This window comes from Chironomus tepperi, unplaced genomic scaffold, assembly GCF_022539635.2.
Source record: "Chironomus tepperi strain 1889 unplaced genomic scaffold, CSIRO-AGI_Ctep_v1 contig_174, whole genome shotgun sequence".
Lineage (NCBI taxonomy): Eukaryota > Metazoa > Arthropoda > Insecta > Diptera > Chironomidae > Chironomus > Chironomus tepperi.
In genome coordinates this window covers 1,016,288-1,041,892 of record NW_027226296.1, presented here as the reverse complement: position 1 = coordinate 1,041,892, position 25,605 = coordinate 1,016,288, and the positions used below count along the sequence as shown (strand labels likewise).

Sequence of the window (25,605 nt, the reverse complement as noted above, 5' to 3'; positions counted from 1 at the left end):
TTAGATATATTAAGGATTTCAAAATTATCAGCAAAATTTCATCATAAAAAGGAACAAGAAGTAGATCTGCATCCAATCTGATCAATAACAAGACGTATCATCAAAACAGATCAATTTTCAACATCTAATTCCAACGACTTTATAATTTTCAAACTTCAAAGCTTCCAAGTTTTCACCAAAAAGCTCAATATTCATCCAAGACACAAAAAGCACATCCAAAAACTTTTTCTCACTTCAGCCTTAACTCGATTTTCAAAACATTCTTCTCAGTTTGTTATTATAGCTCAATCCAAAAGGTCGAAGAGAAACAAAGACAGCCAAAATGGTTCTAAAATTATATTACTTATCAGCATCGCCTCCTTCACGTGCAGTTCTTCTTGGAATACGCAATTTAGGATTAGAAGTGGACGTCATAACTGTCAATTTATTTAAAGGCGAGCATTTAAAGCCGGAATTTAAGAATCTCAATCCAGTTCATCAGGTTCCAGTGATTGATGACAATGGATTTATATTGAGTGAATCGAGGGCAATTTTAGGATATTTAGTTAATAAATTCCAACCAGGTAGTACATTATATCCAACAGATGCTCAACGACGTGCAATTATTGATCAACGGATGTACTATGACATAAATGTTTTTGAGAGAAATGCAGCAGCTATTGTGAGAAATTTGAGACATTTTCTAAAAATAATTTTTAATTAAAGACCTTGAACATTTTTTAGCGACCCATATTCCGTGAACCAAATCCACCACGACCATCCGACATCATTAAAGCTAAAATACGTGAATCTATGGAAACTCTAGATGGTTTTGTCAGCAAAAGTTTGTGGTTTGCCGGCGATTTACCAACAATTGCTGACTTGTCGATCCTCTCGAATGTCGCACAAATCAAAGCTTGCGGTTATGAGCTGTCTAGGCATCAGAACTTAAATCGATGGTATGGAATATGCAAGTCATTGCCGGGATTCGAGGAGAATGAAAGAGGTGCAATTAAGCTTGGTGAAGTTTATCAAAGTCGAATGGGAAATCCATTTGAGACATATTGAAATTCTTTATTGGACATTGCACTGTATTAGTAAATATTGTGAATAACATTGACACTTGAAATTATTTTTTGTTTATTCCATTCCAATTCTACGCGTGGATTCTATTCCGTGTGTGAAATTTAATCTCTTTTTTATAGAAAATTCTAAATAAAATTGCTATCGCTTTTTGATACTTTAGATGAAAAATAATTTATTGGCCCTAATTCTGTATTTAATGAATTAAGGCAATTAAGATAATGTTTATCTCTTCTCAGTTCAAGGCTGTTGCGTTTGCGAATTTTTTAAATGAGTTTTCGGGTGAGTGTAATTGTGCTGAGCTTGTCTGAATGGCACATGGTGGAAAAATTTGAATAATAGTGTCCACAGGAGAACAGATGTGACTTTGACACATAGTAGAAATAGAACAAAATCCAGCATCATACTAGATTCAAACAGGGTTGTTCTCGTAAAGCACATCGTGTTCATCAGTGCACAGAAACGACGATTTATTAACGGTTAGACTCTAAGTTGCTCTGATGAAACCATGACGGAAATGCAGCTTATTTTGACGCTCGAGTGGACTATTCTCCGACTTTTTTACACCATGTGCCTTTCAATAGCCTCTAGCCTGTTGCCCAGCGATTGGTCTAGTTTTCGACATCAATGAGAGGTCATGAATTACAATTGATCAGTATGGCCAACGAAATAAGTAAAATAGTTTCTTTCAAGAATTCTGTATGATAATATCCCGCATAATTGGATCATGCAAATTAAATATCTTCGATTATTTTAATAAACTTCTCAATATATAAATTGATTACTTATTCACTGATTTAATTTTGAATTTTATGTACATACAATAATTTGACTGGAAGTGGACAACTGCGTATTTTAAAGAAACAACAAAATACTAATAAATAATAAAAAGTTGTATACATTATGTATGACTGAATCATAAACAATTTTGTCACAAATAAAGAGAGAGATTCTCGACCTTGATCATGAATTTGTTTGTTATTGCTCAGAATTAGGCTTTGAAGCAGAGCGTGAGATCGACTCGGATTTAATTTGCAGTAGAGTCGACTAAAGTCAACTCTTTTTATACAAACTCCTAATTGAGTCCCTTTTCCATACAAAATTCTAGTCAAATTTTTGGATCTGGTTTGATTTTGTTTAAATTGATCTTTTTGGCAGCGCATATGCAATTTGAAGTACATGTCGAATTTACGATCACTCTAATGCTCGAATAACACTAGTACGATTGATCTAATCCGGCAGGTTGGTGTAACTCTAGCAGGATCTGAATTTAAGTCGAATGCGTCATCAAGTCAGAGTCACGTTGGCCTGGGCTTAGATTTATGATCGATTAACCGATTTGTGCTGTTTAGGATTTGGTGTAAATTAATCAATGCCATAGACCTAACCCCTGCAAAACCAAAACAACATTTAACTCAATTTCTTTCCAGTACATATTGAGCTAATTGACTCATTCACGCATATGTTTCTCTTTCATTGCTTTGTAAACAAGTCAATCCATTCTCAATTTTTTTTTGCTCAATTTTTTCTCTCATTTCTTTACTCACCCAAAAATTCTTTATCTTATCTGCTGCTCATTTTTATATTTAGAGTATAAATAAATAAATTGATAATTGAATGAAAATGTCTTGCTCAGCAATACACTTGTTGAGTATGTTTCTCAGTTGCTTGTAAATATTCACATAGTTTAGTCATGAGTCGTAAATTGCCAATGGTTTTATACCATAACTACATCAGCCCGCCATCACGTATGGCTGTGCTGGCTGTAAGAAATTTGGCACTTGATATTGATATTCGAAATCTTGACATCTACAAGGGTGACCAAAATACTCACGAATATCTCCAAATTAATCCATTACATCAAGTACCATGCTTAGTACATGAAAATTTTGTGTTGACGGAATCAAGAGCCATCATTATGTATCTCGCAAGTCTTACTGACTCACCGCTATATCCTACAAGTGATTTACAAAAACGTGCCCTTGTTGATTCACGATTATTTTTCGATGCGACGAACTCATTTGTGGCTGTCAAAAATTTTGCGGTAAGTCATTATGGAGAAAATAAAAATTAAGAGATAACGTGTGAAATGTGTATTGGAAAGTCATAGGCGCTTTCAAAATCATTATCAATTTGTGGGAGCAGGAGATTAAAAGATTTTTAATGGTTTAGAACATTCATGGACTCACCTCAGACCTAGAGCAATTCTTGCGGTATATTCTAGATGTATCATGATGCCGTCAGGGCAATTTCGAGTTTACCGGCAATACGATGACGCAGCGGTGCCTTAGCGAATACTGTGTGCTGTTCGGGTTGTGTTTTGATAGAAATAACCTAATAATAGCCCGAAACCCTTACGTATTGCCATTAAAGTGACGACGTACCGGCAACCAAGTGATTAAATTGTGCTGGTCGGATACAGATCAATTGTTATCTATAGCCTTGCTCAGATGCCTTTAAAACTGGCTCTATCGTTGGTTTCCGTCTGCCAACTGTCCGTATTGTTTCTATTATCAGCCTTCTTTCGAGAGACACCTTCCATATCATACTTAAGTCACTAAATACATCCCCAAAATTGCAATCAATCAAATTCTTTCACAATCTTATTAAGCTAAATGTCCAAAATTTGATTATGACCTAAATATCACTTGTATGATTAAATCACCTTTCATTCTGCACACAACGACTTAAGCTACATGCTCATACTGTTATTTTATATGCAAAGTAGCGGTACCTGAAACATACCAATTAAATTCAGACGCTATACTGCATTTCTTTCATTCATTACGGGCAACAAGACAAGAAGTAATTCATAAATTCAATTCATTCCAATTTTAGCGACCAGTTCTCCGATCAGGCGTCAAGAAAGTTCCATCAGCAGCTCGTGAAGACATCAAAATTTTACTCAACACATTAGACTCGTTCCTTGACAAGTCTGAGTGGTTTGCCGGCGATGAAATGACAATAGCCGATTTAGCGATACTCGCTAGCGTTGGAACTATAAAAGTATGAAACGATTATTGCTGTGCTATCATATATCTATAAATAGATAATGATTCGTGATTATTTTTTATTTTCAGTGCTGGGGTGTGAACTTTAAAGAATTTCCGAAACTTAATGGATGGTTTGAGAAATGTAGGAACTTGCCTGGATTCTCTGAAAATCAAGAAGGAAGTCAAGCGTTGGCTGAAAAGTTGTCAAAATTGTTGGAAGAACCATTGTGGAAGTGACAAACTTGAACTTGATTTTTTTATGCGGAAAAGCAAAGTTCTTCAAATTTTATTTTTTTAAAATAATTTATTATCGAGACCTTTCTGTTATCTCTTACCTCACATAATTTTGGAGTAGATTATACGTATATAAATAAAAGAAACATATATTGAAATGATATAGCAGCTTTAGTTACTCTTGATTTGATCCAGGGATGGAATCTCTGTTGATTTATTGGAATTTCTATGTAACAGCCAATTGTACTGTATTTTAGTGACTTATCTAAAAGTCTGTGTGCTTCTTTTTGACTCTATGGTCCTGTAGACTCTATTGTGCTTGTCGATTCAATGGTCCTTGTTGACTCAATACTCCCTGTCGACTCTATGGTCTTTATTGAGCGAATTAAGCTTGTAGATCACTCGTTGATACTTCGAAACTTGAATTTCACCTCTGGATAGTTCAAATTTACTACAAAATCCACAAATTAAATTATTTAACTGTTCATAAATTACAACGAAAATGCGTTCACAATATTTAACTTTAGCTGAACCTTGAAATGTCTTAGTAAGAAACTTAGCTACTTTCTTTGTTGACTATACAGATCAATTGTGATCCATAGCTTCTCTCAGATGGCGCATGAAGCTTTCTGTATCTCTGGCTCCTGTCTGAGAATCCCCAATGTCAAGTACAATACTGTCTCTATCGACAGATTCCTACTAAGTCAGATTTGAAGACCTTTATTGAATGTAGCTTCCAAAAACCTTCTTATAACATGTCCAGCCCATCAAAACCTATCCATTGTGATTTGTCCTGTAATATCAGTCATTCTAAAAATTTAATGCATTTCTATGTTGCTTCTAAATTTATCCTGATTCCTTCAAAATGAAAAACTAATCTAGTTATTTTATTTTAGGAATTGAATTTGTCATAGCTTTATTTTAATTCATTTTTTTTAGTATACAATAGAAAATAGAATTTAATTATTGTCAGATTGATTTAAACCTTCATCCATAATACCAGGACCAGGTTGAATATCGCCTATATCAGGATCAGAAGATTGAGAAGATTCGGAAGATTCGGAAGATTCGGAAGATTCAGAAGATTCGAAGATTCAGAAGATTCAGAAGATTCATCCATAAGAAGATCTGGATCAGAAGATTCAGAAGATTCAGAAGATTCGGAAGACTCGGATGATTCAGAAGATTCAGAAGATTCTGAAGATTCTGAAGATTCAGAAGATTCAGAAGATTCAGAAGATTCAGAAGATTCGGAAGATTCGGAAGATTCAGAAGATTCGGAAGATTCGGAAGATTCGGAAGATTCAGAAGATTCAGAAGATTCGGAAGATCTAGAAGGTAAATTATTAAGCTCATAAACCACAAAGCAAGAAATTGAAGAAACTCCTTGATATACATCTTCTGTCATAAACTTTTCTATAGTTGCTTCATCACTTTCCGATGTAGCTACTTCATCAGCTACATTATGTAGAAAAGTCCTTACGTTCTCAACAAGTGGTTTTAAACTGTAGTCTCTAATGCTGTTTATAAAGTCAATCATTCTAGTTCTTATTGAATAATCCAAGCTCCTATACAGGTCAACATAAGCTGAGCAAGCGGAGCCTGTTAGTGACTCTGAAGGTAAAGTTGGGTCCACAAATGTGTCAGATCCTCCATAAGTTCCTAAATTAGTACAAAAATATTTTCTATTAAGGATTTATCAAGAACCTGCAAACTTACCAAGGACTGCGATTGAGGCGAGGACGAAAATTGTAGAAGTAGCTCTCATATTGATTCTATTGACTGCTGATTTGTTACTGGATAAGCTCCTGAACCCTTTCACCTTATATATCCAGAAAAAATCTCAAATATCGTGCAGGACCCATTAAAATATTAAAATCAGTGACAATGCCTTGATCATTTGTTTACACTCGAGTACATGCACACGTTTCTCTCTTTTATTCTATTTCCTTATATCTTCCATATCTTATCATGCTTTGGGACAAAAAAGAGTTACAAAATTATTGTGTTTATTACCATTTTATCGCATTCGTTTGTGATTTTCGACTTGACTTAGTTGTGTAGCTTAAAAATAATAAAAAAAAAAAATGCATTGCATCAACAAGAAATTTTCAGCAACTCTATATTGCAATGTCCATGGCGTGCCAAGTCAAATGGTTTTATTGACAATTAGAAATATTGGAATAGACATTGAATTAAGATACATTGACTTATTTAAAGGCGAACAAAACACTCCAAACTTTTTAAGAATCAATCCACTTCATCAAATTCCAGTGCTACATGTTGCTGAAGATGATTATGTGGTGACAGAAGCGCGGGCAATTATGCTGTATTTAGCAAATGTTACAAAATCATCATTCTATCCAATTGAGTTGAAGAAGAGGTCGACAATTGATTCGAGGTTGTTTTACGATGCAACGACTGCTTATCCAGCTGTGAAGCAGTTTGTGGTGAGTATTAAGTTGGGGATTTAGAGTTATTTATGGTGAAAAATAAGAGGAACTAGACGAATCCATCAGAGTGTCTCATTCACATCTACGTAATTTTTGCTGCATCTTATTAGTCTCAAAGCTATAAATCTGTCATTTCAGCATCAAATCCTTCGAGTGGGCGTCAAACGAGTCCCAAACGAAGTCCGCGAAAACATTGAAAGCGTTCTCAGCACACTCGACTCATTTCTAATCAATTCAAATTGGTTTGCCGGCGATGAACTAACACTAGCTGACTTTGCATTTCTACCAAGCGTTGAATCGATAAAGGTGCTGCTTATCATACAATAAAATGTTCAATGACTCACACATTGTTTGTTTATTTTTTCACAGTGTTGGGGTGCGGACTTTAAAAATTATCCACGATTGAATAAATGGTATGAGCGATGTAAAACGTTAAAGGGATTCCAAGAGAATCATGATGGCGCGAAGAAGTTGGCTGATAAGATGGCTAAAATGATTGATGAGCCTTTGTGGAAATGAGATGTGGATTTTGATTTTGAATATTTTTAATGCATTTTATTATTTCAAATAAATATTCTTTTAAATATACTAAGAGTTGTTACTTTAACAGGCAAAAAGACTGCTTTTTTGGAAAGTAATAAAAATAGATTCCGTAGTGGTCTTTCGGTTCCATTAAAGCATGCTTGTTGCCTTTATGGTCATTTATTATTTAACAATTTGACTTCACGTGTTCCTGTGGAGCAATTGAATAAAGTAAGTATTAAGTAAATTAGGTCATAAGTTCAAGCTCCAAGTAGCTAGCACCCTTGCTATCCACCTAGACCTTAATCAGCCTTTTTAATAATAAATCCAAAAATCTTTAATTAAAATTTATTCAATATTAAATATCTTTATTAAGGAAATATATTTATGAAACATAAACCAAAGGAATGATACAAGAAGCGGAGGATACGTTAGGTGAAATTTCATGATTGTAGAAATGTGTCAATATTGCTTGATCTGCAGTTGGTAGTTCAGTTGCTAATAATTCACCAATTTTTTGCTTTAAGCTTGCAATTTGAGCATCATTTGAAAGCTTTTCGTTTTCATAAATATGATCAATAATATCTGATTTGGTGTCTGCGCTTAACATGTTGAATTTATCGTTGAATTCTGCACATACTGAGGCACTTCCAGCGATGGTTTCTAAAATATATGAAAATTATTAGTTTCTTCCTAAAGTTCATTGAAAAATGCACAATATTAAATTTAAAAGTTCACAAACCAGCAACGAAAATACCAAAAATGACAAAAATTATAGTTATACTGTTCATTTTCACTTTTTAAATCTGTTTGACTTAAAATTTTATAATTTCGACTCATTTTATACTATATGATCATGCAATAGCTTTCTTTCAAATTGTATTGCATCAAAAAAGCTCAAAATTGACGTGAGATGCAATAAAGATCACATATTGCAAGGATTTGTATAGTTTGTAGGATTTTTCGACAGAAAATTTCGTGATAATCATTAAATATATATTAAGTGTGATAATTTTTATTGTTTTTTTGGATTACAAACAGTTTATGAGCTCGTTAACTGCACAATTTGAATGATTTGCAGTTGTAAATGAGTATCATTATTGATTTTACGTTGATTTCATTATAAATCCTTTTTATCCGAATTAAATAAAATTGAAGATTGGATTTCTTATTCAGCTATGCTAATCCCGAAAAGCACAGCGTCTAGGGAATCGCTGCGCTGCGGCATTAATGGTAAGATGGACAGTTGATACGGCATTAATGGTTGTCTTGATACCACTTCAGGAACAAAGCCAATGGGAGGGGTCTGAGCTCTAATACCTTTGAATACACTCCTGGCTAGAGCAAGCTGAAAATGCAGTTTACCGCTTCCGATCGCTCGGATACTTGACTCAACACCGTACAGAATTCAAGTCGACTTAGAGCTCTGGAACTAAAAAATTCCAAAGTAAGACGTAATTCAAAATTTGCAATGTCAAAATCAATTTCAGGCATCATCTATAGGAGGTCAAGAATCAGTAAGGGGCTTCTTACAGTAAATTCATCAAAAAGAGAGTTTCAATTTATTTATGAGCATAAAAAAGTATTTTATTTACATCAAAGATACAGCAAAAAATTTATGTAATGAATGAAGGCCATAAAGGCATGAGTATATGTCGTAAAGGCAAGAGTATGAGTCATGAGTCATGGAAAAAATCTCTTTTATTGGACGTGAGAAATTAGTCAAAATTAAAGCGTCGTTTACCGTCAAAACGGAATCCATATGCGGCTGCATTTTTAATATCGACTAAAGCTGAAATGAGGAAAAAAAAGTCTCAAGTAAAGTTGAAGGTCAGACTGTAAATGTTACATACCCGGATTGCGATGTTGGAAGAAACTTCCATGAGCGTGTGGTGCTCTCGCGACACTATTGCTGATACCGTTCATCTCACGTGGATAAAATGCATCAAAATCTCCTTCTTTTGGGATTATTGTCTCAATTTCTTTATCAGTTGGATCGTAGCACTCAATGGATATGATGAGTATGCAGATGGTCAGTAAAATTGCTGACAATTTCATCTTTTATGCTGGAAATAATTTTAATTTTTAAGAATTTGAAGTTCTTAGCCAATAAAGACTCAACTACTCACAATAATGCACAAAACCTTTGAATTAAATTAAGTTAGTCCACAATAAATTCGCCACGCGTATTGTTTGGCTACAAATATTCCAATGACTGCTGAATTCATGGCATTTTCTTCTCACAACAACTGGCGCAAAAACATAAAGCAGAATTGTAATTTAGACATCAAATAGTCAACAATAAGGCACGACTTTCTCTCCTCGCTCGCTCAGTTTATGGATTAGCTGGATTATTATGGTTATGGTGGACAGTTTGGGTGTTTACAATTGTTGGTTTTAAAATTGTTGGTATTTAAGGGGGAGGGTTTGTGCTGGTAAAAATGCAGAGTGGTCGAGTTGGTTTCCAAAATCCTTAACAAATTAAAAAATTTTTCAAAATGGCAAGTGGATTCTGACCTCAAAATGTTCCTCCCAGACCCAGGTGGGTTTCCTGAATACATCCTACTGCTGCTCCACCAATCTCACCACAATCCAATGTATTCCTTACTTTTTTAACTTTATTTTGCTTTCATTAAACGGACAAGCTCCATAGTCCATTGCAGTCTCTTGGAATCGTGTATCTCGTATAGAAGAAATTGAGCGCAAAACAAAGCAAAATACTCATGGAAATAATATTCAATTGGATTATGTTGGTGCAATATGAGTACGGAAAGGTATCACTTACTAACATCAACAGGTTTTGCGATTTATGTAATAAGGCACTGGAAATAGAAACATTTAAGACTGGAAATTTGAATTTTTTAATTGAATATTTTTTTTTATTATAATGAATTTTATTTACAGCAATATTCAATCAGCGACAAAATTTAGTTCCTTTATGAATACACCGAAAAATAATTGTTTTGTAGGCTAACGCGAGCATCTTTTTTTTTTGATTTTTTTTAATCAAGTTTTAGAAAAAACATTCTTATTAAACATATCATATAGAATACTTTGTTTTTTAAATTTGGATAGTCCATTAGTGTTCCTTAAATAGTCAAAAATATTAAGCTAAAATCTTTTCTCTTTATGATGATTTTTAAGTCTCATCTATGACTGGCAATTATGGTTTGAGCGATGCAAATGTGAGTACAGAAGTTATTGTGGATTTGAAAATTGGAACTGAATGGAAATTTGGATTTAAAAATATTTGTTCTTGGTATTATTCTTAGTTTTTTAATAAGGTTTCTCTAAAGTCGTCCTAAGCCATGTTCATCTTTCGAACCGACAGTGACGATACTCATTAGGTATTTGTTAGAGCTTATAAGTAGCATCAACATCAATATTTGAATATACCAAGCTAACATGAGTGACACAAGCTGCGATAAGTCAACCATATGTCTAGTTGTAAACTTATCATTTATGAAACTTGACATGATATGTCGGAATATGTCAAATGACATATCATATGACACATGCCACGGTATGACATATCTTAATAAGTTCCAAAAATGTCAAATTCACACCTAGACATATGAACGACTAATTGAAGTCATTCCACTTAGCTCTAGTTCCTATAAATCGCTAAGCTTAACAAAACTTTTGAAGTTTATTGATTGGTATGCCTACAAAACGCATACATGTAAGGTGATGAAGACATCAACTGATACCAATTGTCAATGTAAAAGCAATAAATGAGTTTTATTACTACATGACTTCATGCTCATTATTCTAAGCGGCTCAAATAAAACAATAGGTTGTCAAATGTAATTCTAACGTAATCATATTTGATCTACGAATTTGGCAGCTCGAAGCTTGGAGCTTTGTGTAGCTCACATTGATAGATCAAGTCTTAGTTAATATCTTCAGATTTAGGCTATAAATTGTGGTTTTAAATTAGCAAAACCGAATAGTGATGTCGCTAAAATCAGCCGTAAGTTAGTCATTAGGACAACTTCACGTTTTGGCTTAGCGGCACTCTAGCAATAATATTGTGCTGCACAGAAAAGCTGCATCATCAATTTTAAATTTGTTTAACATTAAGTACATGAAATTCAGCAAATTATATCAGCATTAAAAACTTTTTGAAGCCTTCAACTGTTAAAATATGAAGAAATATCCACAAAAGTATACACCGCACCGAATCTATTCTCATCTACTGATTGCCATAGAGCCTCATTCTTAAATATCCATTTGCATCGCTCAATTTTCTTTTCTCTCAAAAAATAATAAATTACAAAAAAATCTCGAAAGGAGACAATCCAAAAAGTGTAATTGTGTAAAATAAATCTCCTGAATACAATGAAATGTATCATTTTTCTTTGTTGTTGTGTATGTGGTCGGTATAAAGTATAATATGTCTATTGACTACTTAAACAGGATATAAGCATCCTTCAAGTTTAGTTTTAATTTTTGGAGCACTAAACGGAGACATCCAGAGTATTGAAAATCGTCCAAATACCGACTCAATGCTTTTCCATCGTGACTTTTTCGTCCACTTTGCCTCCTCCTTCTTAAGTTGCTCAATGCCTGTCTCATCATTCCATATTGCCGTGAGTTGGGTACCTAACATAATAATTGTAAATACTGCAAAAAGCAGCGCCTCAAAGATGAGGAATAATAGAAGTACGACAGTTGCCGGTGGTGAAAATGTTGAACATTCTTTCCACTCGTGTTTAATGCACATCGCAAATTGGTTGACACAAAGGAATAAGGCATGAATTGAAATTAATGCGATATAACAGCAAAACAGCACGAAATACTTTTGGTTCCTAAAATGGATAAATTTTGGGTTTAATTATTTTTTTTTGGGTCATTTTTTGTTAGAAAATTGAATTTTTGGGCATTTTGTGACTTAAATGACTGACATCCTTACTAAATTGAGTTTTGTGGAGTTTGTAGGGATCCATATCAAATGATTTCAAGTTTTCTAGGCTTATACAACAAGTATAGAAGTCAATGGACTCAAATCTTGAGGAATTCATTCAAAATTCTCTCAAATTTTGAGACTAAACTTCCTTAAACTACTTCAAAATTCCCAAAACATCCAACATAATCTAACAAAACTATTACAAGAGGTCAATACACACCTTTCGCCAACGCAATTGTTAACCTATTAGTAAATGAAATGAGAAAATAATGGTATGTGTCATAAAAAAATATTTTTCTTAATATATTAAATTGAGTTTATGTCCCGAGCGACACGTTAAGCCGGTTATTGACGTACATTAGCGTTTATGTTTAGAACAAATTATGGTTTATGATGCAAATTTATTATAAACATCAAGTTGTTATGGTTTAGAAGAGTTGTAAAGGAAATGGTGTTTAGGAATAGACTAAAGGGGGACGTTGGGGGTGAGACAGCATTGATTGATGCATAACTAAGTTAAGGCTCTTGAGAATATTCCAACAATGCATATCTCAAGACTATATTGTACAAATCTTAATATCAAGAGTTCATAGCAACAGAATTGAGCAAAATTCATTTAAAGACCAAATACCACATCCAGACTTAAGCATCTCCAGTAGCTAATCAACACTCATATCCCGCTCGGTCTGTTTATGTTTACATTTATGTGAATATCTTACCCAAGGACTGCAAATAAACAAATAAAATAATGTATGTCAATTTAATCCACTATAATCATCATAAAATGTATGTTACTCACCAATGATGATCCATTTTAAGGATACATCTCTTACACACGGAGCAATGATGAGCTCGATTTGGTTTTATGCTACTACATTTAGGACATTTAAATATTATTTCACCCTCCCTCAATCCCAATAACTGTATATTCTCTTTTGTTGCATTGCCCAATTGAACAGCACCAGGATCACTAAACATTGTTTTAAGATGACTTGATATTGCTAAGAAAATTCCACAATTGAATAATATCATGTTAATATAACGGTAGTAAAAATAGGGACTTGGCAAAAGCATAACTTTCATGACAACAAATTCGGCATAGGCAATTAGAAACCATGTTAATACGGCACAGATGATACCACAAATGTCCTACGAGGAAGAGAAGAGAATTGTGATGGATTAGTTGTTTGTAGTTGATTATGGAAGTAGTTAAGGTTCTGGTTGGCGCTGGAATTAGTTTTCTGATTTTATTTTGATGTCTTACTGGATGAAACAAAAGATTTTGAGAATACCAATAATAATGGTGCGGTCAGGACAGTTTTACGTCTTATCACTAATACGGCGACACATCGGCGGACTTGTGAAGACGTTGTGTTGTTCAGGATGAAAATTCCAATGAATGAGAATTGTCTTTAAGTGCAATAAGGCTCTCGGAAGTGAGAAAACTCATTGTCTGATAGTTAAACTACTCATATTCCCGAGTATTCTATTCTGAGAGAGACACGTGAGTATGAAGCACATTGTCAACTCTTGTTTTTTACTGTGCCACTGTCTGAATACTCAAAAGAAATGTCAACGAGAACTTCTCCACCCATAAAACAGAAATGAAGCTACAAAACCGCCAAAAATCATTTTCTTCTTGAACTAAGTCAGCTTTTCAATGCCAACTCACATAACTAACTGCACTTAAGCCTATAAAACCTCCATCAAGACCCCCACCCCATCACATCTTATCATATCGAAGCATTTTTTATTGATAATCCCCTCCTAATCCCCATCAATGTCGATGAATCATTCAATAAAATTTCCACAGCAGGATCTTAGATTAAAATATGTGTCAAAAATCTTTTGGGATTCCTCACTAATTTCCCATTGGATTTAAAAATACAAATTTTCCAATACAAAATAATAATTCCAGTTCATGATTCACGTGCGACTTTCTGCATCAAAAAGAAATTTCTTTTTTAATTAAATTATAGTGAATTTTTACCTGTATGCACCAAATTCGTCCTCTAAATATCCTATTGTGGGTATCAACATGCCGTTTTAATGGATAATAATCGTACTCCATTGTTATATTAATTTATAATCACTTAACTATCATCACAAGATCAGTATTTTTAAAAAATATTTATTTTAAAATATTTTATTGTGAAAAAAAGAATCATACGATACAAAACTTTCTTTAATGTTTGTGGATTTTGCGTCATTTATGTGGACACTGTTAGAAATTTCCAGATCAAAATGGAAAATTCAATTTTCTGAATAAAATTCTCGTTGATTTTTAAATATTTCAATGCTAAATTGATGAAAATTTGATAAATTTTTGAAATTCCGACAATTTTAATTCATAAAATTTTCAAAAACAGTCAATTTTAAAGTCAATAGATATTTTTACAGTGTAATCCATATCGTACGATGTAAAGACGCAAAAAAGTCACAGGAATTGCCCAAATGGACAACAACAAATAACAAAATTCTTCAAATATTTCTCGACTAAAGGTCAATTTGTGGTTTAAGTGAAAGTTAATCAAATGGAGACGATAATTAAGCTGAATAGTCAAGTTGCCGGAAAGGACAAGGTCGCAAGACTTTTACAATATTCATGTCGTACGATATGGGATTCGTTAAATTCAAAGGATGAAGCTCAAGTGGCACTAATTAGTCAATTGAAAAATTTAGAATATATTCTATCTTCATTTAGGAAACGTAAGTGCCTTATCAACAATAAACATTTATCAAGGTCTAAAGTTTGGACTCTTTTATTTGCACGGCAAGATCAAGGGAAATTGATAAGTTTGCCATATTTTATTTATGGTCGTTCTGATGGAAAATTGGAATTTCAAATCTCATTTTTATTCTACTTAATTAATGAATTATTCATGAGAATTTGAAAAATATTTAATGAGGTTTTTCAGTATGCGACATAGAATTTCGGAAATTTGTCGCTTTATAAGCAACAGTGGAAGTAATTTGAGGAATCGGAAATTTAATGAATAATTTGCGAAATACTGAATAACTGTGAGAATTTGGATCAGTATCATGTTTCAAAATTTATGAGTTCTTGTGCCAATTTTCCACTCAAATTGAACATTTGGTGTGAATATGAATGAAGATAATATGAAGAATTAATGAAATTGGCTATCAATACCTGATAAAGACGTAATTTGTCGATAGTACAGTTAAGTTTGTTCATGACAATGATCAACAAAAAGAAGCAATAAAAAAATATGAACATTGAACTTACTTTTGTTTATTCAAATCATGTTTTCTCTTCTGTTGGACAACTAAGTAAATATTATTGAAGATGCTGAACTTCAAATCATATATACAAATATAGTAAACATAAGCACAATTATGTTGGGTTATCAGAAATGACCCAAATATTTATTAAATTCCAAAATTCATACTTTGTTTATAAATAGTATGAGATAGCAGTTCCAAATAGCACAAGTCGGTTGATCAATCTACAATCTAGCATCAGATTGGCTTGACCCTGGCATGGTGTCGTATTTAAACTGATTTCGGAATTAATTCTTAGCGTCGTTGGAAAATGACTCTCCATCGCCACCTTTTGTTCTTTGTAGTGTCTATCGGCGGCAGTCGTTCATCGACCTGTATGGTCATGCCACCTCTGATTCAGAGTCACGTTGGTCTGCTGTAGGATTTTGGATCGATTAATTGATTTGTGCTAATCAGGAGTGTACAATACATCGGTGCCTTATAATGCATGTCCTTTCAAAATGGTCTTTACAGAATGACACTAGAATCACAGAATAAAGACTGAATTATGCCAATTGCTTTTGCGGATCGTTCAATAATTACGTTTACATTATAAGGAGATGTGGGTCTGTAACAGCTTAAACTGAAGATAATGTTTTGTATTGACATTTTGTAATAAGTAAGTGTTGAGATCCAAAAATTCATTTTTGCGTAACGTAATAACTGAACATCCCTAAGCTTATTCCACACAATCCCAATTTCCAAGCATCTCATTTACCTTAAACCCCTGATTAAATGTCAAAGAAATAAAAACATTTGACCTTTGAAGAATCCTTTTTATCATCTGTGACACAAGTTTAATCTGATTTATCTCTCATTCCAGTTCTCAGATTTGGCAAAAGTTTTGAAGTACTTTATGGAACATTGAAATCAATCCATTATTCAGACGCATGGTTGGCATTCACCATAACAGTAACGAAAATTTGCCAGGCAATATTCCTACTTACCGATCATATAATATGGTTGTCGAGGAGTGGATTATTTAAAAACATTGATACCCAGAAATGGAGCTTGCGGTCAAATCGATATTGGGTCGTGTCAATCGTCATGAGTTTAATACGAGATATATATGAAATTAATCGAGTTATTGCCAGCTTTACATCATATAAGAGTCTATCATCTTGTATAACATCATCACTCATATCGATTCGTTGTGCGAAGGATGTATCCGTTTGTGCATCATCAGTTGCTGAGTTTCTTGTTACGTACAAGCACCTGACAATTGATACAATTAAAAATATCTGTGATTTATTCATTCCACTTAATGGTTTAGGCTATATTAAGATGCAACCACGTGTAATTGGATTGCTTGGTGTTATTTCATCTCTGATGGGATTGATTGTTATTCTTGATCCTACCTGCAAGCTTATTCCTCAATAGATGAGGATTATTATGTAAATTGGCGCATTTTTGGGAGGGGATTTATGGTTTTATATTTATATTGTGGGTAGGGTTGGTAGCTAAGTGATTGTGATGAAGTATCAGATGAGTGGGCTAGTTCCGGTTTCTCGAAACATTTGCTTTCTCGAAACATCTACGCACCTGATCACCACCCACATCACTCTCACATCTTAGATACCAACCCTGCCTCAAGCAATTACACTAATTATCATGTTATTTGCTCATTTGCTCACAAAACAGCAAGTTAGTGTCAATAATTTATTTAAATAAGCTTTGCTAATTGATCTGCTGTGTGAGTGATTAACTTGCCATTTGTCTGACTTGTTGACAGACAGATTGGTTGCATTTTATAATGTTATAATGTAGATTACTGTATGTTGGTTAATTAACGAGACAGTTGATGATTTAATTCGTTTGTTGATTGTCACTTAGTAGGAAATTATAGGAATTTAAGGGATTTTGATACATAGTAGGATAGATTGAGGATTAGATGCTCAATTTAATTAGATTTTTATTGCTAGAAATTTCAAAATTGCTTCAAAATTCAATTTTAAATCAAATTTAATATAAAAAAGTTGTAGGCACCTTAGTGGTAAGCCTCGATCGATACTGCACACGACATGCAGTTCGATGCATTTCACACTAGTGTACCTCTGCACACAGGTTGCCCATCACTGCTCTAAACATTTTATGCTCAATATTTAGTGCCAGAGCTCGAAGTCGACTCGAATTTTATATGGAATCAAGTCAACTTTTCCATGCAAAATCCTCGTCGACCTCCAGCTCTGATTAATCCTTCCAAAAATGCGCCCATAAAAACTTCTTAAATTCCAGTGTATGTTCACCATTAGTTCTTGACATTCGAGAATAAATTTGCCAATTTTTCTGTATATTTAATGAGTTCTAATTTGGGTTAAATGTTATGTTAATTGAGATATCATTGTCACTAATGTAGGTGACAGTGGGATTTGCTGTATTTTTATTTTTGCATATTTTTGTACATAAAATTACATTTTTGTGAAGGTGTTCTTATTTAGTTCCATAAACATAAGCTATAAATAATAAAAAAATACTGCCAAACAAAGGTAAACAAAGAAAAGATTTCTATTCATGATATTGTTGATTCATCCGATTCAGTGACGAAGGAGAAAAAAAGTAGATTAAGGTAAAGCATTTAATGGTATGAACCAAATATCATAAAATTGTTGTACATAATCGTTTTGAGTGACGGGATGGGAAAAAAATGAATATAAAGAATAAAAATTCAGTTTTTACAACACAATGCATTTTTGTTCCTCATTCATTTCGTCGAGCTTTTCCGAAATCAACACGTGTGTCACATGCGCACGAGTCGTCGACGATTCAAAAAAGTTCAAAAAACAAGTCGGAAGTTAGACGAGTAAAAAAATTGAATTTATGGACATTTAACACGAGAGTAAGTACAACAATAACTGATTAAATAAATATTGTAGCTACTTACGGCTAAAAGGGAATTTTCGTGTTCTTCAGCATCGAATGCCGCATTATTTTAACGCGTAATTTATCATTTATGAATCGCTGAATATGCAGTTGTAAGTAAATATTCTTAATGGCAGTCGAAATAAATATGAATGGGGATAAATGGTACCCATGAAAAGCACTGATATTGGAGGGCATGAAGTTCATTTGATTTATGATTTACTGAGCTTAAAGGAAGAGAGAAAAAGGATAATAAGATTGTTATTGGAGGTTGGATGTGTTGTTATTGATTCTCGATTGCTTAAGAACGATAGTTCTTCCAAGTTAAGCAACTGCATGCTTACATAATTGCTTATAGAAGGAAGTAGAGCAACAACAAATGGAACTAGCAGAAAAGGCTTTAGAGCCAGGGATAGAGTCCATCCGAATAAACAAAAATACTTTAGAATTAGACATCAATTGGACATCAATTTTCCATCAACTAGTTTCACCATATTTTTGTCCAATCGACCTATTCACTTCCTTCATTAATGCACCACGATTCACAATACAATAGGAAAAAATCGGGGATTAGAACCTCACAATCAAGAATCAGGACCGGTCAAAAATCAATAGGAAATCATCATTAATTGTTACCCATGGACTCCCTTTGAGGGCACCTTAAGTTGGTTCTATTGCTGGACACTGATTACCAATTGCCCATACTAAGTACAATGCCGCTTGAATTATTCAAAATTATTCAACTTTAATCATCAATTTAATGCTTAGAGGTCGTTCACTTATTACTTTACGCTCTTAAGTGGGATGAAGGAGGAGGTTGATATTTCGCTATTCTTCAAACCATGGAGGAAGGATGGGTCAAACAATCAATAACTAAAAATATAAAATAAATAACGCCTAGCATTAAACAAAAGTTAAACATCCTGTTTCCGTTACCAATTTTTCAAAACAAATTACCGAAACTCATCAGCTTTCAAAAAATGCCAAATCCAAACTATTCCACCGGTTGAGCCCTCTTTTGTAGCTGACTGGCAATTTTTACAGTCTACTTGACTAATAAAATTGATGAATCAACAGTAGAATGTGCATGACTCGTTGATTTATTTATTGACTGAATTCACAATTTATTAGCACTGTGTTTATTGTTTTGGATTGACCGCTCTTTTATTTGGAGATGTATGTGGATGTATGTATGGATTGTTGATCAAATAAATTCATAAATGTGCTGATGTGATGACCAAGTCAACAACAGAGGTAAAAATATTGTGAAAATTATAAATAGGAGCTTCGATAAATCCACAAACATTTTTCATGGTTCATTGACATCCGTCAATACCCAAACTTTTACTGTCAACGCCCTAAAATTTAAATCCACATCATTTATCACTTAAAGTCATTCAAAATTTGTCCTACATTTTTGTCAAGGGTACAACAAACAGCAAAAGGATTCCACTTGAGAGCATCAACGGGTCGGAATACAATTTTAATATTCAATCCTTCCTGCTTAAACGCGTAGAAAATTTTTAAGCATTTCCTCAACTCCCGCTCTCAATTTCAATTAATTCAGAGTGTTTTGCTATTCCATAGACAATAGCTCTTTGAAGAAATTTTGTAGCTCTTCAAGTGCCATTTTTAAATTGAAATGAAATATATTTTAATTCTAATGATGACTGTGCATGAAGCTACAATATTCATTAAGGGGTGAAACTGTAGTTAAGGAGCTTTTTATGCTGAATTTTGAGATGTTTTAAGCATAATTATGCATAATGAGTTTTAAAATTGGATGGAATTTAATTTTTGAAATTTGTTATAATTTGTAGGGTTCGGTCATGAACTGAAGGCTTGCATTTCCTGCATATTAGATGCACAGTCCCTAACAAACCTCTTTTAGGCATCGTAGTGTTGGTTCTGTTCCACAAAAGCACACTCTTTGTCTGTTAGGGAGTCTTGCAGTCTTGCTGTACCTTATAGTTCATCCAATTCTGCAGTTTTGTACAAACCCCTCCAATTTGTAAAAAGCACCAATTCCTATATAGTCAACATCCACAATAAAATATAGAGCACTATCATTCAAAAACAATATTTACTTTAAGTGAATTGTAATCATCTGATATCCCCATGGGAGGCTTGATTCCATTCTTCAATGCTCCACAATTTTTCTATGTCAGTATCTTCCTCACAGCAGTACTCAACAAGAATTGCATAAGCATATTTCCTTAAAATGATGAAAAGTTGACATAATTCAAGTAAATTTTATTTTTTGTGGATGTCCCTGAAGGTTGATCTCAATTTCATATGACCTTAAATCGTGTCGGGTCAATTGGGTTCATCATTATTTGATTTATTAAATGTATTGATTTGAACCCGAGCTGCACAGATGTTGTAGACAGGGTGCCAAAAGTCTCTGCTTGACGGAAAGACGTGAGAGAGCCTAAATGCCTTTGCAACTGCTGATTTGGGACGATTTTTGCATCAAAAATGAAATTTTCCAATTCTTCCTGTTCGGGATACTTTACAGAACAAAGCCTTGAAACGAAAAAGGTCAGTATTTAATTTGATTGACAGCACTGAATTTGACAGGAAAGAAACAAGCACAAAAATTCTTTAAAAGCATACAAAAATGTGAACAAAAAGAATTTCTTGATTGTAATCCTTTGAAGCACATATGCATGTATCTGTGTCACCTGAAATTGTCAACATTTGTAACTGATATGAAAATTCCATAAGCATTTTCTTTTCCTTTCAAGGATTCATTTTAATTGTACAAATCAGCTACGTGATTGATTAAGTATAAAATAAATTCAATCAATTAATTATTCAATTGAATTAAATCTTCGTACCAAGAAGCCTTGATAATCAGTTGATTGTAAAAAATTTCATTTGATTACGGTCAGTGCATGAAAGGCTATTGTTCAATAAATTTATTCCTTTTTCTATTGTATTAAAAATATTGTTGTTTTTTGCGTAAATATCCTGCGGATGTCAGTGCTGAGATTGAGGAGATTATCGACTTTAAGATTAAGTTTGAAGATTTTTGTTGAATTTTATGGTTTTTAAGGGATTGGAAAATTAAGGTTGGATAGTATTAAGTGGGTACAGCTTCTTGACTGGGGTTGATTGAACCCCAATTCCCCTCCACATCCCTTCTTCTCTCATAAATTGTTTAAAAGGCGAATTTGTGAATTAAATTGTAAATTTCAGTAAAAATCGTAAAAATTCTCAGGCAACAATATTAAATATCCATAAAAAGACTTAAAACAGACCTTAAAGTCTACCTAAAATACCCCCCTAAACCCCCACAACCTTTTTTATCCACCCAAACTTTCTTCTTCATATGTACATAAAATATTACGACTGTTTTTATTTGCTAGACACGCTACAGAGAATTGTGCACGCACAAATCTCCGAAAAACATATTGAGCATCTCACCAGCATCTTAACTTGAAACAATCAAAAATATTCTTTATCCAATGTGGAAAAATATACCCTACGGAATCAATACATATTGTTTTTCATTAAGGAATTATCTTTTTTTTAGTTTGTCTGAATGATATTGAGCAAACATTTCTATTCAATTATATTTTTATATTTCTTTTGTGGATGATATCTTGTGGGAGAGAAGTTGTTGATAGTTTTGTTGCAGAATATTTTTGAAAAACTTTTTTGCAATTTTGTTGTGAAACTTTTTGTAATTAAGTTTTAAAATTAAAGTTTGAAATAAAAAACTAACTAAGTTGAATGGAATTCCATTTTAAATTGAATTATGAAATAAGTTGCATGAGTTTAAATTAAAACTGAATTAAAATGAGAATTTAAAAGAAAAGTTCAAACTTTTAGAAAAGTTGAAACTTTAAGAAATGTTCAAAATTTTAGAAGAATTTGAAATTTTGGAACAATTCAAAATTTTAAAAGAATTGAGATTTTTAAAAGAATTCAAAATTTTAAAAGAATTTAAACTTTTAGAAGAATTTGAAATTTTAGAAAATTCAAAAATTTTAAAGAATTGAAAATTTTAGAAGAATTTGAAATTTTAGAAAATTCTAAATTTTAGAAAAATTTTAAAGAATTTGAAGTTTTAGAAAAATTCTAGATTTTAAAAGAATTGAAATTTTTGAAGAGTTTGAAATTTTATAAAAATTCAAACTTTTAGAAACGTTCAAAATTTGAGAAGAATTTGAAGTTTTAGAAAAGTTTTAAATTTTAGAAGAATTGAGAATAATTTGAAATTTTAGAAGAATTCAAAATTTTAAAAGAAATGAAAAGTTTAGAAAAATTTCAAATTTTAGAAAAATTCAAAACTTTAAAAGAATTTGAAATTTTAGAAAAATTTGAAATTTTAGAAAAAATTTGAAATTTTAAAAAATTTAACATTTTTCAAATTAAAAGCTTTAAAGATTGAAGATTCAAATTTAAAAACTTAATTGTTCAATAATTCCTTATTAATAAGATTATTAAGCAAAAATCATTAAAAGGTATGACAATTCAAACAATATTCCATAAATTATTCCCAAACCTACAACAAAACCAATAAATTTCACAATTTCTTCTTCATCATTTTCAAAAGAATATTTTCACTCCATTTGTGTGGTTATCAAATGCTGTGAAAGTAAGCAATAAATTAATTTCTCTTGAAGGCTTAATAATAAAAAGAGATTCTGAACAGAAACGAATGAGAAAAAAGAAAAGAGGAAGAGGAATTAAGGCTCGGTGAGGCATTTTCAGTAATTAAAAATAATTGGTGTAAATGGCAAAAGCAAGACAAAAGATAAACAATTCTTAATGAAAATGATTACGCATAATTAATGGATCTTCCCAATTGAATAGTTAAAATACAATAGAAATGGAACTAAGATAATGTCATTTAAAATAAAAGGCTTTATACTTACAGCAAAACAGACTCAGACGATTTTAATTCACGACAGTTTATTTCCTTCATCCATTCCTTTATGTTTATGGCACTCCGTATGCACTCTCAATAGTACAGTTTGTAATAAAATTCACACTGAGATCAAGACAAGTCTCGTTCTTTCAATTGTCGTTTACTAAAACTTTTCAAAGACTAATAAAATTTCGGAAATTATGTTCAAATTGAAATTCAACAGACGTACTAACAAAGGAAAAATAACGGAATGACATGGAAGATAGAGAGAATAAACTTTGTTCCTTAATTCCCATGAGGATAGTCAACTAATTATTCACTTTGGGCTTGATTGTTTAAGTGGGTGATTTGATTATTAATCGATACTTATTGGCTGAATGATTTTATTGACAATCTATTTTCTGTGTGAATATTGAGGAGATTCAGGCTTGGAACAAACATATTCTGCATCTGCCAGAGTTCTAAGCTGGACTCTAAGACTCTAGGACTCTCTAGGTCGGTTAATATTTTGTATGGAACTTTAATTTAACTTCATATAATGTTTAGAGCAATTTGGAACTATGTCATCTAATGTTTTACTTGTTAATCCTTAAATATGGCAAAGCATTGGTGAAAAATCCGGTTCCAAGTCATCATGACTTTCGATTGGGGCTAGATTCGGTGAATTCCCGACTCAGACTAATCTTATGCAAGTCTAGAGTCATATTTTCCATTTTTTTCACCCCGTGTGCCTTCCGAGTTTGTATTATACTGTGAATTGGTAATAAAATTACGATAATAGAGACTCGGAGCTCTAAAGAATGAGCTAGAGTCTGTAATTGAGTTAAGTTGATTATACTTGAACTTATTCGGGTTACTCTGACTCATAATCTTCAAATTCCATGATCTCATCCAACTCTTTACATCGTGTCAAACCACTTTGCATTCCTAAAATCGTTCCTAATTATTTCTATCATTAATCAATCATGACTGATGTCTAGTTTTGAAATATTACTATCAAATAATGACAGACACGTGTCTACGTGACCAAAAATCCATCACAATAAACAAAATGCGCTGCAATTCCCAAGTCGCTTAGCCACACCAACAACTCCCATAAAAAGTTCACATGTAGCACGAAAAAAATGAACAGAAAGAAAAAAAAACACAATGAATAAATGGATTTTTCCTGAAAATGATGAAACAATGAGTTTGTTAACCCGGAAACTTACTTCATATTTTCCTCAATAATCATTTTCACTGTCGTCTTTCGACTTTTGTTTCCTTTCGTCTCATTTGGAAAATAAAGAAAGAAAACGAGCGAATTCCTTCCCCAAAGGTGTCACAACTTTTTGTGCTTGTTATTTAACATTTACATGCACACCAAGGTTACATTTTTGCGCGCTCCTTTTTTCCATCCAACAAATAAAGCAGCAACTGAAGTGAATAAAAATGAGAAATGGAAACTTTGTGCTCATAAAAATGTTGAAGGATTTTACTTACTTTTTTTGGTTATTTTTGCTTAATGGATGAAGAGATAAAAGTTGTTTTAGAGTTTAAATTCCTTTTTAATTTTATGCTCTTTCATTCACGTTGTCTGAATGCTTTATGCATTTTCACTTCCGTTGGAGCTTTGCTTGCATTTTAGAGAAATGAAAAAGTTAAATTAAATTTTAAAATCTTTCTTTTGAACTTGAAAATCCTCTTGAGATTCTTACCAACTTCTTACTTTGTACGACGACCAAGGAGCTTTTAATGAATAGTTTAGAGCCATGAAAATGGAAATAATTGCAAAACTGAGTTATAAAGTATATTTTAATTGAATGGAATAAAGCTTCCCGAGCAACGAAGCTGAACTTTGGAGATTTCGAACAATGGAGCTTTTAAGGCTCCTTATATGCACTTTTTTAAGTCGATGTGGCTCAGTGGAATAAGAATTTAGTGTTCCGGTACCTAAACATTGGAACATTGACCCAGCGATCATAGAAACGAAGCTTACATCCTTCCTTTGTGAGCTCCAAACAGTGATTTCATCAAAGGACTGGTTCTGATCTTAATACAAACTGTAGATCTTCTAAACATTAACACTAAATGAAAGCAGCCTGTATTTGGCAACCATATGCTAGAGCAGACGCAGCTTCAATATGATGTCAATTAAAAGAGCCTGCCCGGAGCTTTAAAAGCTCTGTAGTGGAGTCGCTAGGTGCTTTTGTTCGCAATCATAAAAATCTTGTCACCACCACGTCGAGGTGGAGCATACTTAAAACCAAGTAACAGAAAATTGTAGAAAACATCCAAACATGCCAATTGACTGCCTCATAATTCTAAGTATCCTCGGCTTCAGATTTAAAAACCACAAAATTTTCCAATTTTAATAACACAAAATTGTTTAATTTCAACCGGAAAAACATTCCTTTGATCTGCCAGTTCTGA

At 32.9% G+C, this 25,605-nt stretch overlaps 4 protein-coding genes across 4 annotated transcripts; 3 read left to right on the top strand and 1 right to left on the bottom strand.

Annotated features, from left to right (window-relative positions):
• The first annotated feature begins 262 nt into the window (after positions 1 to 262).
• On the top strand, positions 263 to 4,450 carry LOC139089078 (uncharacterized). Its single transcript, XM_070638507.1, has 5 exons — positions 263 to 661; positions 724 to 1,045; positions 2,715 to 3,106; positions 3,901 to 4,068; positions 4,143 to 4,450. The coding sequence occupies exons 1-5, from the start codon at positions 323 to 325 to the stop codon at positions 4,290 to 4,292; spliced, it is 1,371 nt and encodes a 456-aa protein (XP_070494608.1). The 5' UTR covers positions 263 to 322; the 3' UTR covers positions 4,293 to 4,450.
• Positions 4,451 to 6,328: 1,878 nt separating this feature from the next.
• LOC139089057 (glutathione S-transferase 1-1-like) lies at positions 6,329 to 7,330 on the top strand. Its single transcript, XM_070638486.1, has 3 exons — positions 6,329 to 6,739; positions 6,881 to 7,048; positions 7,112 to 7,330. Exons 1-3 carry the CDS (start codon positions 6,377 to 6,379, stop codon positions 7,259 to 7,261), a joined length of 681 nt encoding a protein of 226 aa, XP_070494587.1. The 5' UTR covers positions 6,329 to 6,376; the 3' UTR covers positions 7,262 to 7,330.
• A 3,739-nt stretch (positions 7,331 to 11,069) lies between these two features.
• Positions 11,070 to 14,321, bottom strand: LOC139089060 (palmitoyltransferase ZDHHC3-like). The gene is made up of 5 exons (XM_070638490.1): positions 14,164 to 14,321; positions 12,973 to 13,322; positions 12,893 to 12,899; positions 12,394 to 12,416; positions 11,070 to 12,075 (listed from the first exon to the last, which is right to left on the bottom strand). Exons 1-5 carry the CDS (start codon positions 14,242 to 14,244, stop codon positions 11,676 to 11,678), a joined length of 861 nt encoding a protein of 286 aa, XP_070494591.1. The 5' UTR covers positions 14,245 to 14,321; the 3' UTR covers positions 11,070 to 11,675.
• A 289-nt stretch (positions 14,322 to 14,610) lies between these two features.
• LOC139089058 (peroxisomal membrane protein 11B-like) lies at positions 14,611 to 16,970 on the top strand. The gene is made up of 2 exons (XM_070638488.1): positions 14,611 to 14,882; positions 16,279 to 16,970. The coding sequence occupies exons 1-2, from the start codon at positions 14,708 to 14,710 to the stop codon at positions 16,833 to 16,835; spliced, it is 732 nt and encodes a 243-aa protein (XP_070494589.1). The 5' UTR covers positions 14,611 to 14,707; the 3' UTR covers positions 16,836 to 16,970.
• The last annotated feature ends 8,635 nt before the right edge of the window (positions 16,971 to 25,605 follow it).